The sequence below is a fragment of the Gracilinanus agilis genome, chromosome 5 (genome assembly GCF_016433145.1).
Source record: "Gracilinanus agilis isolate LMUSP501 chromosome 5, AgileGrace, whole genome shotgun sequence".
Lineage (NCBI taxonomy): Eukaryota > Metazoa > Chordata > Mammalia > Didelphimorphia > Didelphidae > Gracilinanus > Gracilinanus agilis.
In genome coordinates, this window is record NC_058134.1 from 254,263,372 (window position 1) to 254,279,452 (window position 16,081).

Below are 16,081 nucleotides of genomic sequence, written 5' to 3' on the forward strand. Positions count from 1 at the left end.
TTTCTAAACTCTGTTATAGGGGACTCATCAATATGCATCAATAGAAGGAGTTTCCATATTGATACTTTCTCATATGAATAAAAAACTGTTCTAAATCCCCTCTCTTCCCCACTTCATACACACACACACACACACACACACACACACACACACACACACACACACACACAAAATATGTAGAAGAAAGCAGTATCCCTGAGGCAGAAAAGGAAATGTGGAGAGGAAGAAACAGTGAGGTGGGCCATTCACCCTATTTCCTCCCAACTTCAAAAATATACTCAAAGGACACATTTTAATCATAAAAACAAGGGTATCTAGATTTTTTAAGTCATTTTTTTGCTATATTTCAAAAGAATAGCCAATTCAAAATGAACACATAATGCCGATCATTAGATTTTTATAATCCATATTACAACATTTATTGTAAGATTGCCAAGCCTGGGTTAGATCAAGTCTCAGAGGAGGTCCTAGGTTCAACAAGTGGCCTGAGACACTTCCTAGTTGTTTGACTCTGGGCAAGTCACTCGACCCCAATTACCTAGCTTTTCCCACTCTTCTGCCTTAGAACCAATACTTATTATTAATTCTAAGAAGGAATGTAAGGGTTTAAAAAATAAAAGAATAAAAATATGTCACTTCCAAATACCAATGGCAGCAAAACACTTTTTGGTGCTCTGATATACATTACCAGTCAACCATAATCCTTCCCTCATCTTTGGTCCTTTATCTAGGCTAGACCAAAAGGTTGATTCACTCCATTTATTTTCCATATAACTCCCAGACTTAGAAAATGTAAGGGGTGAAAAGGAATTTTATGGATTCAATATATTAAAAGGTGGTCGCCAGGGGAAATTTCCCCAATTAAGGAATAATCTCAAGTCAAAATTGGAATAGAGCTAATCAGATTCCTGGTGACCATACCTTAAATATCTAGTTTCCCCTCTTACAAAACTCTTCAGGCTGCTATCATCAACCTATGTTTTCCATGATGAATCAAGATTTTTTTTAAGCATAGTTACTTCCATAGTTATTTATTTGGTCTACCTACCCAAACTGTGTACTGTGGTTCTCGAGCACCACAATCCTTTGCCAAAATGTAAGAACAGTTTCCTGGGAAGTAATAGTAGATTCCATCAAATGTTTCAAAATGGTATTGTCCCCAGGTTTTGCAGATTCCATCTCTCTCCTTTCCTGTGTTAGGTACTAAAGGAAACAGAGCAAAATAAGGTCATAATTAGCAGGATTTTTTAAGTCATTTTTTTTGCTGTGTTTCAAAAGAATAGCAAATTCAAAGTGAACACATAATGCTGATCATTAGATTTTTATAATCCATGTTATAACATCTATTGTAAGATCTCCAAGCCTGGAGCTGGTCAAACCTCAGACACTTATCATCTCTGTGGCCCTGAAAAAGTAATTTAACCTCTATTTGCCTCAGTTTCCTCATTTGTAAAAAAACAGGGATAATGATGGATCTTAGCTCCCAGGGTTGTTTTAAGAATGAAATGAAAAAAAAATATTATCTATAAAGTGCTTTACAAACCTTAAAGCAGTATTATGACTTCTATATAAATAAATATATAACATATGTTCATTTATAATATATAATAGTGCCTATATATACATGCATTTATACATATAAAATATTTGATGGATGTAATATATAATATATTATATCATATGTAATATAGATTTCTATTTAATATTAATTATATTATTATCTATTTCTATATTATGTTACATATAAGATATATATATGTATGTTTGTGTGTGTGTGTGTTTGTGAAAAATCATAGCCCATCTGGCAGGATTTCCATACTGTTTTGGAGTAGAAATATGGCATCATTGAGGAATGACTAACAAATGATACATTTACATAATGAAATATTCGTGCCACTAAAAAAATGAGTCTGAAAAATATAAAACAGCACCAGAAGATGGACACAGTCTAATAGAAAATGAAGTAAGTCCATCTAGGAGAGTCACTTAGAGTCTCCACAATAAATTTGGAGTCCCAAAAGTTTGGATTCAAACTGCACATCAGATTCTTACTAACAGTATGACCCTGTATAAACCACTTAAAGTCTCTCTTTTCTATAAAATGAAGGCATTGGAAGTGAAGTCTTTTAAGACCCCTTCCAACTCTAAATCTATGATCTGTTGATCTTCTCATTTTAAAGACAAGAAAAATTAAATTCCCAGAATGGTAAATTTCCTTTCCCAGTGCCACGCAGTGAGTGATGGTAGGACTGGGAGTCCTCCTGGTCTTGACTTCAGATCAAGTGCTCTTGTAGCAAACTCCAAGCAATGAAGGGCTACCATAAAAAGTTCTCTGTTGATTGAATATTGGTTGTTTCTGTACCCTAGTTCTTAATCTGTCAAAGGAGGGAATTAGACAAGATGACCTTTCTGTTCCTACTTTTCTTCCTCACCCTACTCATTTTCCATTTGGATTAGCAAAAAGATTCCAACACTTTGATCTAGGCTAACATGATAAGTTAAATGTTAAGTCACTCACAAAAACCAAACAAGAAGATTGAGGCAGTCGGTCTGTCCTACTGCTGTTTTTAATCAAACAGTTTGACCCTATACAAACTGTTTATACAAATTACCTTTTCATTTAGCAATGATTTGCTCCTTTCATACTCAGAACTTTGCCCCTCTCCCACCCTCACCAATGCATTCAAAACAATGACAAATGTGTTAGTCATTTGTAGTATGTAGATGAAGGTGACAAATTAGAGGGTCCTGAAGTCACTGGCTCAAAATAATGTCTTATTTGTAAAAAATAAGTAGGCAATTAGTGAACTCCCAGGCTCAATGCTTTTGCTCTGTCTAAAGTAGAAGAGTAGCTTGTGAAAACAGAATAGGGAAATTGGAAGGTAAGTATATCTATTTTCTTTTACATTGGTTTTTAAATTACCTTAAATTACCCAGCTTGAATCGAAGAGTTTCCAGTAGATTTACATTATGATTGCCACGTAACTCTATGGATGAATGGTACTATAGCAAACTGCCCCATAAATTTCCCCTCAATTAAGAAATTGGATTCCCCTGCATATCTCTCAAACTTACCAATCTGGCACCTTTCCCCAAGGGCCTGAAATATTTGACAGTCACATGTACCAGCTGCGGAGCAGAAAGCACCATTAAGGCATTCATAAAGGCAAGAACCTGCAAATCAAAAAAAAAAAAAAAGAGTTGACTTCTGGAAGGCATCACTTTGTATAAACACAATAGATCAAGGAAGGTTTAGCTTGGGCTAAACTTAGCTATTGTTAACTCCAACAGAACCCAGATCCATTGCAAGCTCTGGCTAAAACAGTTAACCAAGAGCATCCCTCAGTTCATTTCCCAGTGTGTGCTCCAAAGCAGGGAGAGAGGCTTGCAAAGCTCAAACCAACGCAGGAGCAAAGGTTAACCTCCTCCAAGCAATTGAAAGGGCAAGTTCCCATGTAAGGAATCCAAATCCCAGTTGACAAGAAGCAGAATATACAAGCGGCAGCTGATTCCGTTGACAAAGCTTGGCAGGAGTTGCACATACATTCAACTCTTCCCCACGATCTGATGCTGTATTAAGAACTCTTGACTAGAGTTCATATAGATCACTTATCAAGTCCCAGAGAGAAGTTCTCCCCCTTCCACTTTCCCACAAAAAAAAAGGACCCTTGGTCACCATTTCCTGAAAAATATTATTCAGGAAAATGAGAGTCATTGAGAATCTTTTGTGGCCATCCATCACTCGGGTATGAACACTGAAAACTAATGTTGATGCTTTCTTTGATCTTCACAAACTAAACATTTCATTTAAAAATCTTTATGCACAGTTAAAAATGAAGCTCTCTTTCAAGCCCACACTATTAAGGCAGAGACCAAAATTATCATCAGACCATGCTGATGTTTTTTCTTTAATGTAAAAAAAAATAAGAATAACACAACTCCTGGGGGCTGGGCTAGGCACAGGAAGCCAGAGAAAGAGGAGTTCAAACCTTAATTTTGCCTCTACTTGCTGGGTGAGCTCAAAAAAAAGCAAATGAGTCACTGCTAAAAGCTATCCTCTATATCTATTGAGAACAGGACAAGAGAGAATAAGCTCAGATTTCAGCTGAAAGTATTTAAGATGCCTATCAGGGAATACTGTCTAAGAATGGTGAGCCACCGGAACTTATCACCCAAGCAGCTTGTTTGGTCTTCAATGGAGATTTTAAAGGCAATGGGGGATAACTATCTTTCTGGTGGGGTTTAAGCACAAGGCTTTCTATAGTTAGGGGGAAGGACTTGACTTCTTGAATTGCCTCCCCCACTCTCCATGGTTCCATAAAAAAAAAAAATTGGCATCAAATTCAAATCGAAACAGGAACCACTAATCCACATATAAGGATTTGTGAGCACCATTTATTATCTTCGTTTTAAAATATAATGTTATCTGCAGTTTATTACATTTTTGTTTTGTTAAATATTTCCCAATTATATTTTCATCTAATTCATGCTGCATTCAGGAGTGTTGCAGCTCCAAGCTGCCCATAGGCTGTGATTTAAACTAATTGATGTGACCATGCTCATAAAAAATGAGAAGTGAGCAGGTCCTTCTTGAAGAGTGGATAGGGGCAGGTAGGTGGCACAATAAGTAGAGTGTTGGACTTGAAATCAGGAAGACGCATCTTCCTGAGTTCAAGTTTAGTCTCAAACACTTCCTAGCTGTATGACTCTGGGAAAGTCACTTAATCCTGTTTGCTTCAATTTTCTCAATATGAAAAATATGCTGAAGATATAAAATATGCTAGAGAAGAAAATGGCAACCCACTCTAGGATCTTTGCCAAGAAAATCCCAAATGGGTTGAAATGACTCAACAACAAAGAATATCAATAAAACATCTTAAAAATAAAAAAGAGTGGATAAAGCCAGCTTCAATCCAGGAAGATACGGGTCCAAGTCCTGCCCTTATGCCATGTGACCTTATACAAAACCCTTTAGAGCTCAATGCTCTAGGCAACTTCCTAAGACTAAATTGCAGAGGGGGCAGCTAGGTGGTTCAGCGAATTGAGAGCCAGGCTTGGATTCAAATCTGGCTTCAGACACTTTCTAACTGTGAGACTCTAGAAAGTCACTTAATTCCCATTGTCTAGCCCTTACCATTCTTTAGCCTTGGAACAAATATGCAGCATTTGTCCTAAGACAAATGCAGAGAAGTTGCTAACCTGCTTTGGTAGAGGGAGTCCTTCTATCAGGAGGTCCCCATGCCAGTAAAATCATCGTTCCAGGCCCTAGTACACATTCTCAAATCCATGGGTACTTTCTCTTTCAGCATCATCAGTGCATTTATAAATTATTTTAAAAAACAAATAACTTTTCAAAGGGATAGATGACTCAAAATGCAAAGGAAAAAAAGTCTGCACAAAGGATCCCAAGAAATGAATGAAACAGAAGCCTCTTACTGCTCTTGTCCAACTGTGTTATTTGTGTCAAACAGCAAACATGAAAGTGAGAAAGGAGTGAAAATATCCCTTTTCTTATCTATTGCCCGAATGAAATTTCAAACACCTTAAAAATCTGGACTTCTGAATTCTAGCCTTTGGAAACATAGGGTTCATAGAAAAAAAAGTAAGGTGACAATATTTAATGCAGAAAGAAGAGATTCTAGTTAACCATCATTTTTTTCCCTTTAATTGAGTGTCATCTTTGTCTTATTGTTCCAACAAAACCACTAAGAATACAGAAGACAGCTTTTCCTATTTCCCTCCCTACATCCACGTAGACTCAGGTTTGCCATATCTAAGGTGGGAAAACTCAAGAAGGCAAGTCTTTTCATTGTATTTGCCCCTCAAAGAAGAAATATTGGGAAGAGGAAATAAAGACAGAACACTGACCTACTGATTGGCTCCTCCCTCGAATAGCGGCTTCGTAAAGATAATTCCTTGAATCTGACTCTTCAGACTTTGAAACAGAGAAAGAAAACAGTGATACAATCATACCTTCCAGTTATATGACATATTTCTTCTGAAGATATCAAAACAGTTCCTCTTCTATTATCTAATTTAGCTAATTCATAACTAGATTACATAATTACATCATAATGTTCAATTTCATAATTAAAGGTGATAATATAAAGCAATTAAAGAATTCTGGATGTCAAATCAGAAATCCTGGGTCAGATGGTGACCACGTGTAACCATGGGTGAGTCATTTCTCCATTTTGGGACTCGAGTTCTTCATCTGTCAAATGAAAGTTGGCATATAGAAAGTACAATGTGAATGTTATTGACAGCATTATCATATGCTTATAATTATATATTTTCTAAGCACCCACTATGTATAAAGCCATATACTAAATTCCCTAAGAATCAGCAAGGTATAGTAAAAGGTGACATGGTAGGATATAAAGTTCGAGACCTGGACCACTGAATCTGGCTTTAGGAAATCCTGGATTCAGATTCAGGCTCAGATATTTACTACCTGCTTGACTCTGGGCAAATCACTTAATCTCAGTTTGCCTCAGTTTCCTCAGTGGTTAAATGGGGATAATTTTTATAATGTCTACGTTTCAGGGTGTTTGTGATGATCAAATGTGTTATAAGTAAAGTTACATGTGTGTGCAGAAGGCAAAGGCATGGGAAAGCAAAGAAAAGAAATTCTAGAACTTTACTTATAACAAATGAGATAATACTTGTAAAAGCACAGTGCAGTGCCTGGCATATAGTAGGTGCTATATAAATGCTTTTTTTCCTCCCCTTCTCTCAACAAAGTGTAATGGACTTATTGTCAAGAGATACTGAGTTTTGAAAAATAACTTAAACTCTAATTAGATAGGTGAACCTGAACCCCCTGTTCCATCTGTTAATTTTCTACTTTCTACTTTTCATCTCTAAATGCCCCAAGGATGATCTGACTTCACTGGGATTCCCATCAAGCTTTCTGTCAGCTCATTTTGCCCTCCATTGCTTCTCACCGATTTTTAAGATGATAACATTCACCATCTTCTACCATTGTACTCCGAGGATGAAAGAATGAATGACTGAGTTGAAAAAGCATTTAGTAAGTGCTTCCCATGTGCCAACAGACTGCCACCCAAAACTAGCATTGCCTTTAGCTGCCATATCTCTCTGCCTGGCGAAGAGATTCCGCGTTTGCAGGATGAGGCAGTTTCCAGGTTTTGGGGGTCGGCTTCTTGCAGCAGTCAATTTAAATGTCTCATCGACAGAGGTGAGCTAACAATCATTTTAGTCCATAACCACTGCATTCAGCTAATGGCTGCTGAGCAATGCAGCTCTATAGAACAAGTGTTGGATTTGTAATCTGGGAATATGGATTCAGGTCATTTATTTGTAGGACCCTAATCAAGCTACTTAATTGGCCTTCATTTGTCAAATGAGGTTCCTTACAGATCTACATCTAAATGATCCCTAGATATGGGGAACAAAAATTAACTAAGCAAATTACCTTCAGCCTAAAATGAAATCTAAATTTTGGACTCACTTCCTCCTCCCAGCAGCATCAAAGTCTTAATCTCTTCAGTTCTTTCATAGCAAGTCTGCAGAGTAGATAAAGTACCAGACCTGGAGATGGGAGGTCCTAAGTTCAAACCTGCTTTCAGACATTTCCTAGATGTGTGACCCTGGGTGAGTCATTTAACTCCAACTTTCTAGCCATTCTACCTTAGGACCAATACTTAGTACTGATTCTAAGTCATAAGATAAGGGGTTTAGTAAGTCCCCTTTAATTCTCTTATTGTTGTTGGTCAGTTGTTTTAATCAACCCTATCTGGGCTTAAATCCGAGTCATTTTCCAATTATCATTGCAGACATTCAGGGCTGCTGAATTACTCTCTGACTCAAGTTAGAGGCAGGATTCTATTAGGTGAAGAAGGAGTGAGGACTTTTCAGTTAGGTACCAACTAACTGAAAGGGAAAGGGTGCTGGGTTTAGAGTCATAAAGACATGAATTCAAATTCGAAATCATACATTTACTAGCTGGATGAGTCTGGACAAGTCACTTCACTTCTGTCTGTCTTGAAAAATAGGGATCATAATAGCACCTCCTTTGAAGGGTTGTTGTGAGGCCAAATAAGAAATATTTGTAAAATTGCTCAAATAATATTTGTAAAAGAGCTTAAAGTGCCAAATCTGGCACATAATAGGCATTTAATAAATACTTGTTCATTTATTCCAAACATGGTCCTCTATCTACTATGCCCCATGAACTCAGCTGAAAATGTAAGACTCCAAAAAGCCACAGATGAGATACTCACAGGTTGTTTGGCTAAAATTCTGACTTGCCTATGAGTGGAACATATGACCTAGAAGTGATGTATAATAGGATTTCAGTGTTAAACAGACCTGAGACAACCAGATCCCTAAATAAGCTAAGCTGGAGAATGACAGGTGATGTTAAAAGGGGAAGGAAGAGATGCTATTTGGCTTACTCAAGACAAATTCTCACCAGATGAATCAGAACCAGAGAGTGATCGACTCTCTTCCTCTTTTCCTTGAGAAGTTTCTCTCTGTGATATTCATGATCTATGACCATCAGGTGTCCATTCATGAAGGTTCTAAACATCAGCACTGTCCTAGACTCATCATCCTCTTTTATACCACCTATCTAACCAGTTGCCAGATTTTATACTTTTTTATACACATGGCACAGTGGAAAGAATTCTGGGCCTGGAGTCAGAAAGACCAGAGTTCATATCTGGTCCCTGTTTTCCTCAGTTTCCTCATCTGTAAGATGAGCTGGAGAAGGAAATGGCCAACCACTCCAGTGCCTTTGCCAAGAAAACCCTAAATGGAGTCTCAAAAAGTCAGATACAACAGAAAACAACTGAACAATAAATAATTTCTCTCTTCACAGCTTCTCTCATCTGTCCCTTTTTTTTTTCATAGCTGCTATCCTAATTCAGACCTTGATCATCTCTTGGGGGTTTTTTTGTAGCAGCTTTCTAATTATTTTCCTTTTTTAATCCCTCCCTTTTTCAGCTCATCTTTCCTACAGCTGACAAAATGAAAAGTCTAAACCAAAAAGTATGAACTAAATAAAGGAGAAACGTATGGTGTTGGGAAAAGATCATGATTCTAGATTCAGAGAACTTGAGTTCAAATCCCATCTCTGACACGGTACATACATGACTTGGATCATAGCCTCTTGACCTCACTTTCTTCATGTATAAAGTGCATGGTTGAACCAGTTGGCTTTCAAGACCCCTTCCAGTTCTTATCTGTCAAATAGGATAACCTTGCTTATGGGGAAAATATTTCCTCTTCATTTCTTCTTTTGACTCTCCTTTGTTCAAATGGGAATAAACAACCATGTTATAAGACTCTCATCAAGGAAGGTGCACCATACTTAGAGCCAGGAGACTTAGTCCAGAATCTAAATACACCACTTACTAACTGGGTGACTCTATTAAGTCCATTTCACCTCGACAATGCTCTGTTTCCTTATCTATAAAATGAAGCAATAATAATTGTCCTGCCCTCCTTGGCTGGACTGTGGTTAAGAATACAAGTTGTGAACTGTAGAGTAACGTGTAAATGTCAACTCTAATCGCTATGATACAGGCTTTCCTCCTATTCCCCTGCACATAACATTTCCATCTCCCAACTTCTTGACTGCCTGACTAATTCTCATGCATGGAATCCTTACACTCTTCATCTCTGCCTCCTGCCTTCCCCAATGTATTTCAAGACTGAACTAAGATCCTACCTTCTGCAGAGAGACCTTTCCTGTTTTCCATCATTACTGGGATCTTTCCCCTGAAATTATTTCCCATTTACACTGTATAAATCTGGAATGGACATAATTGTAGTCACCATCATCAGACCATAATTACATGTTGTCTCCTTCATTAGAACTCCTTGAAGGCTGGTTTTGTCTTTCTTTGTATCCTCAGCACTTAGTACAATGCCTAGCATGTGGTAAAAAACTTCACAAATTATGTTAGGTAAACTTATTACATAAATAAATTATTAAATAAATACAAGTTAAAAAACTGTGTAGAAGAATCATGAGAAAATATGAGCGTTTTCTATTATGAAATGCTATGCAAATGTTAAGTATTTCTGGGGAAAATTAGGTGCCAGTGAAATAGCAGGTACCCCCTGAAAGCTGAAAATTGGTCAGATGACTCTTCTGAGCAAAATTTTTCAGTGCTTCTTTATTACCTGTTGAGTTAATCCCTTATCCCGGCCCTCTGAAATTTGAAATCACATAAATAATAAACATATCTCTATCCACATTCCGGTCAACCTACACAACTCTCAGTTCCCTGAACATTGCCTGTGAATTCTGCCTGGTACAGCTCACACCCTTTGCTTGAAATGTCCTTGTCTCCTCATCCCCATCATTTTTAAAACTCCAGCTCAAAGTCAGTTCCCCCATAAACCCTCCTCTAATCTCATCAATCAACCCTATCAGCCCTCATATAACAACTCTCTGAATTTGTTTCTCATGTATTCTAGGCAGTTATCTCTGCATGCTACTAGACTTTCAGCTCCATGAGGGAAAAGATCCATAGTTAGTCTAGACTTTGCTTCTCCCCAGCACCTCCCACAATGCTCTCAAAACAGTTTTTGTTGAACGGAGCTCAACTTGAATTCATGGTACCATCTTGACAAGACTGTCGTTCATAGGATCCTAGAACTAAAACTGGAAAAAAATCTCTGAATTCTTCTGATCCAAATTCTTCATTTTACAGATGAGGAAAATGAAACTGAGAAAGATGACTTGACTTGTCCAAGATCACCCAAGTAATTAGTATCTGAGGTAAGATTTAAACCTAACTCTGAGGTAGCAAGGTGCCGTAATAGCTGGACTACTGGTCTTGGAGTCAGAAAGGCATAAGTTCAAATCATGCCTCAGATGCTTACTGGATATATAACCCTGGCTAAGTCACTAAACTACTCTCAGCCTCAGTTTTCTCATCTATAAAATGGAGATAATAATACCATACCATCCATCTCCCAAGGTTGTTGTAAGGATCAAATGCTTTATATAAAGTGTTTGCAAATTTTAAGGTGCTATCTTTACACTAACTATTTTTATTCTGGTCCTCACAAGTTCTTTTTCCATTGTACCAAATTGCTTTGCAGTCTCACCCTCATCTATAAAATGGATATAATAATACTACCAATCTCCCAGGGTGGTTGTAAGCCTCAAATGCTATATTGAAAGTCTGTGCAAACTTTAAGGTGCCCTATGAACATTTACTCTTTTTACTCTGGCCCCACAAGTTCTTTTTCCATTGTACCAAGTTGCTTTTCAGTCTCAGTTTCCTCGTCTATAAAATGGGGATAATACTACCTATCTCACAGGGTGATTATAAGGCTCAAATGTTATAGTTAAAGTGTGTGCAAACTTTAAAGTGCTCTATGAACATTAACTATTTTTACTCTGGCCCCACAAGTTCTTTTTCCATTGTACTAAGTTGCTTTTCAGTCTCAGTTTCCTCATCTATAAAATGGGGATAATAATACCACCTATGTCCCAGGGTGATTATAAGACTCAAATGTTATAGTTCAAGTGTGTGCAAACGTTAAGGTACTCTATGAACATTAACTATTTTTATTCTGGCCCCACAAGTTCTTTTTCCATTGCACCAAATTGCCTTTCAGTCTCAGTTTCCTCATCTATAAAATGGGGATAATAATACACCTATGTCCCAGGGTGACTGTAAGGCTCAAATGCTATAGTTGAAGTGTGTGCAAACGTTAAGGTGCCCTATGAACATTAACTATTTTTATTCTGGCCCCTTGAGTTGTACCAAACTGCCTTTCCATGCAGAAATGACCCTTTGGAGAAGTGCAGCCCCCCTCCTGGGAAACCACCACCACTCCTAACTATCCCGTTCGCAAGAAAGTGTGTCTACTCTTTCATTGCCCATTGTTCCTTAATTACCAGACTATTTCGGAATCTTTCTTTCTATCAGTATCTAACCATGGGAGCTCCATTTTCCAAGAGCACGTGAATTCATCAGCTCCGGGGAGACTGAGCAGATAAGTCCTGAAAGCAATTTTGCTCCAGATCGTTGAGAGTTGAATATGACTTTAAGAGTTTCAGCAAAGACCCAGCAAAACGGCTTTGCCTCTTCCTCTTTTCTCCTGTCTTGTTGTGAGTCACAAAGACTTCATTGTTGCAGTGACAGTGGCGTTCCAATGGGGAGGAGATTATTTCTCAGCCTCTTTCTGGGTTGGAAAGCATGACCTACCTACCTACCTGGGCTGCAAGGGGAGTTCTTTTCTGTCGAATTGCATTAAATCGGTTTCTGGAAGAAAACAGAAAAGATCTTGTATAATCACAGGTCCCTAAGCAACCTGAACAAGCATTTCCCCAGAGAGAGCTGCTGGTTTTCCTCCTGATTTCCATCACTTTATCAAAGAGGTCTTTCTTGGGTTAACATTTAAAAGGTCGATTGCAGGGGAGGGGAGGATTGGAGGAGCTGGCTTGGGGGGCTGGGGCCGGGTCATTTTACAAAATTCAAGATTGTCCACAAACCTCTCCCGATGCTGATAGAAATTCCCTGGTAGAGAAGAACTCTGTGTTTGGGGGGGAAACAGGCTAACGCTACTATACCGACATTAGACAATTCAGTCCCTGTGACTTTAGGGATAGGAAATCTCTGGGTTGGATTGTGGGATAGATATTTCTGTGGGTTATATTCTAAAAGAACATATTTTCATTTTCCCCAAATGGAACTTAATTCTCTAGTTCTTAACCTCATAAACTGAATAGCAGGATCAATGTAAGTAGAGAAATAAAGTTATGGAATGATGCTAAGCGTCTGCAATTGGGACAAAAAAATCAAACTTTTCATTAAGAAGCTCAACTTCTGGGGGCAGCTGGGTAGCTCAGTGGATTGAGAGCCAGGCCTAAAGACAGGAGGTCCTAGGTTCAAATCCTGCCTCAGACACTTCCCAGCTGTGTGACCCTGAGCAAGTCACTTGACCCCCATTGCCTACCGTCACCACTCTTCTGCCTTGGAGCCAATACACAGTATTGACTGAAGACGGAAAGTAAGGGTTTAAAACAAAACAAAAAACAAACAAAAAAAAAAAAACAAAAAGAAGCTCAACTTCATCTAAAAATCCCTTTCTGTGTTTCCTGTTAGAATGATGTTTTCTTTGAAGGGCATTTAATTTAATGAATTTTTGCTTTTAAGCAGTACTAAACATGTGGTTTGTTAGGGGCATGGGATGGTAGACGTTTATGATCTGCAACATGTTAGAAATGAAGAATCATACTAGAGAAAAACCTTATCAGAAATGTTTATAAAGTACCTTTTCTTACTACACACTGAAAACACTGTTAAGGATGCCATTAAGGGGGCAGCCAGGTGGTTCAGTGGATTGAGAACCAGATCTAAAGATGGGAGGATCTAGGTTCAAATCTGACCTCAGATACCTCCTAGCTGTGTGACCCTGGGCAAGTCACTTAACCCCCATCACCTAGCCTTTACCACTCTTCTGCCTTGGAACTAATGCTTAGCATCAATTATAAGACAAGTAAAGGTTTGGAAAAAGTGTAATCCACAGGTACTCTTTTGATGTTGAGGTCTAGGCACCAGCAAGTTGAGTGTACTCTCTGTAAGGAGTTTCTTGAAAGACACAAGCAAGGATCACCCCCAAGAGTGGGAAGGCAAGGATAGACTGCAGTATGTATCATTGGAGGGAATAGCCCACATCTAGAAGTTTATCCATCTGTTCACATACTTCAGCAGTAATAAAGACATAACACTAATTCCATCAATAACGAGGCAAAAGAAGCACAATCACTGGAAGTAGCCTAAGCAAAATACTCCTAAAAGGAAATGCCACTATTGGCACATTCTTCAAGAAAGTCAAAAGCTGAAGCCAAGGTTCCATGTACATTCAGGGATTCTGGCAGCACTCTTTAAAGGAGCCAAAAATTGGAAGTAAAATACGCACCAATTGAATGGGGAATGCCAAAAAAAACAAACCACCACCACAACTGTGAGGTATATGAATGTAATGGAATATTATTGTGCAATAAAAAATGAAAAGTATGAGAAATCATGAGAAAAAAGAAAAGATAAACTTTAATATACCAGAATAATCAAAATAACTAAAAGAAAAATATTTGTAGTGTCTACAGCAACATAAGTGAAAGGTCACTAAAAGAAAATCAAACTCTGACTAAGTGAAAACCAAAAAGATTCCAGAGAATAGATGATGAAATAAACCTTATAGCAGAGAGGGGTGGGACTACCAGGGCAGAATATTACATAAAGAGTCAGATTTGGCAACAGAAATAGATGAGTTTTGGAAACTGGGTGGCTCATTGGATAGAGTGCCAGGCCTGCAGTCAGGAAGATGCATCGTGAGTTCAAATCTGGCCTCAGACATTTATTTGCTGGCTGGGTAACCCTGGACAAGTCGTGTAGCCTTGCTGGTCATCTATAAAATGAGGTGCGGAAGGAAATAGCAAACCACTTCAGTTATCTCTGCTAAGAAAACTCCAAAAAGAGTCACAAAGAATCATACACAACTGAAAAAAGTGTTTTCTATGTCACAAAAGTGGGGAGAAGTTCCTTTTTCTCCTAGAAATGATTGTGCTATAAAAAAAAATACTAAAAAAACATGCTTTGTTGAGTGATGACGATACTCTAAGATGCTACCTTGTAATATCTTCAGCTATTTGGAATTACCAAGAATGTCTCTTTAGCAATTAAAATAAAGAGAAACATAAAGGATTTCCTTTGGAGTATCAGGAGACCTGGGTTCAACCCCTACCTCTGCTACATTTCCCAGAATGGTAGAGAAGTCATTTAACTTTGGGAGGACTTCAGTTTCTTCAGCTATAAAGGGAGAAGTTTTAAGCACATGGACTCTGAAAGCACTTTCAGCTCTAAAGCTAAGCTCCTGTGACCCTATGATACTTGGTTTGACAAATAAACAAAGTAATAGTTATTGATTTTTAATTCATGGAGAATGTTTCTAAGGACTATTTTTATGTAAAATTCCTTTCATAGACTTACATGATTAATTCTGTCCAAAATTAAAAGTATAAACTTGATTTGGCCCAATCTAATTAGTTTAACCTTTAAGCTTGTATAAAGGAATAATAATACTCACTTTGATGCTCTTGTTAAGATGGATGATGCAAAGAAAGATCCTCCTATAGGGAAAAAAAGTGCAAAAAATAAATGGAAGGGAGAGAAGGGAAGGGAAAGAAGGAGAGACAGACAAAGAGACACAGAGAGACACAGAGACACAGAGACAGAGAGAGAGAGTGATTGTTTTTTGTTTTTAGACTTCTTAATGAGATATTATCTTTACTACCTTCTATAGCTGAGATTACTTCTGGTTCTTTATTATGGAGGTTATATTAGGTGGGGATGTTTTTACATTACTTTTTAACCAAGGATTTTGACCAAAGTTTTCCCTACCAGGTGAATAGAAAAAATTCATGCATGAGATAACAGATCAGGATTAGATGGCCTCTAAAGTCCTTTTAAATTATGAAATTCTATGAGAATATGCAACAACATCTCAGGCTATTTCTAGATCTAGGTACAGATATATTGTAGCCTTTAAAGACAGAAGTAAACACATCTGTAAGGAAGAAGATCCAAGGCAATGCTTTACAATGGAAAGGTGAGGTGATTTGTAGTCAGAGGCCCTGGGTTCAAATTCCAATTATGCTACTTGTTTTCTTCGTGACCTTGAGGAAGTCACTTACCATTTCCAGGCTTCAATTTCCTCCACTGTGAAATGAAGGGGCTGAGCACAATGACTTGTAAGGTCCCTTCTAGCTCTAAACCAATGACCTAAATGATCTTTTGCCTCCCAGTGATTCTTCCCCTTTGCTCTATATGTCCAGAGTAAATATTCTTTAGTTTTCTAGAAGGTGAAAAAAAAGCTAACACTGAACATGAATGTGTTTTCCCTTTACCATTAATTTTAGGGGGGAAAATTAAGAAACAAAATAATATTGAGAATTAACTAACCATTTCAAGAGCTATCTTTTTTAAATTGGTAAAAGTGTATTTATTTGTTTGTTACATTAAAGTTCTCAAGTATCTCCTCCCCTCCCTCCCCTCCCAGCCTTAGAGAAGACATTCTCTCTTTTTCT

The 16,081-nt window shown here is 37.8% G+C and overlaps 1 protein-coding gene across 1 annotated transcript in view; it reads right to left on the bottom strand.

The window, feature by feature from the left end:
- Positions 1-15,691, bottom strand: part of OTOGL (otogelin like) — a 220,029-nt gene extending 204,338 nt beyond the window's left edge. The window contains exons 1-6 of the mRNA XM_044679180.1: positions 15,655-15,691; positions 15,082-15,124; positions 12,206-12,254; positions 5,869-5,935; positions 3,076-3,174; positions 1,049-1,203 (exon numbers count right to left, since the gene is read on the bottom strand). Of these exons, the coding sequence (XP_044535115.1) occupies positions 1,049-1,203; positions 3,076-3,174; positions 5,869-5,935; positions 12,206-12,254; positions 15,082-15,124; positions 15,655-15,691 (450 nt within the window). The remainder of the gene's footprint in view (positions 1-1,048; positions 1,204-3,075; positions 3,175-5,868; positions 5,936-12,205; positions 12,255-15,081; positions 15,125-15,654) is intronic.
- Positions 15,692-16,081: the final 390 nt, after the last annotated feature.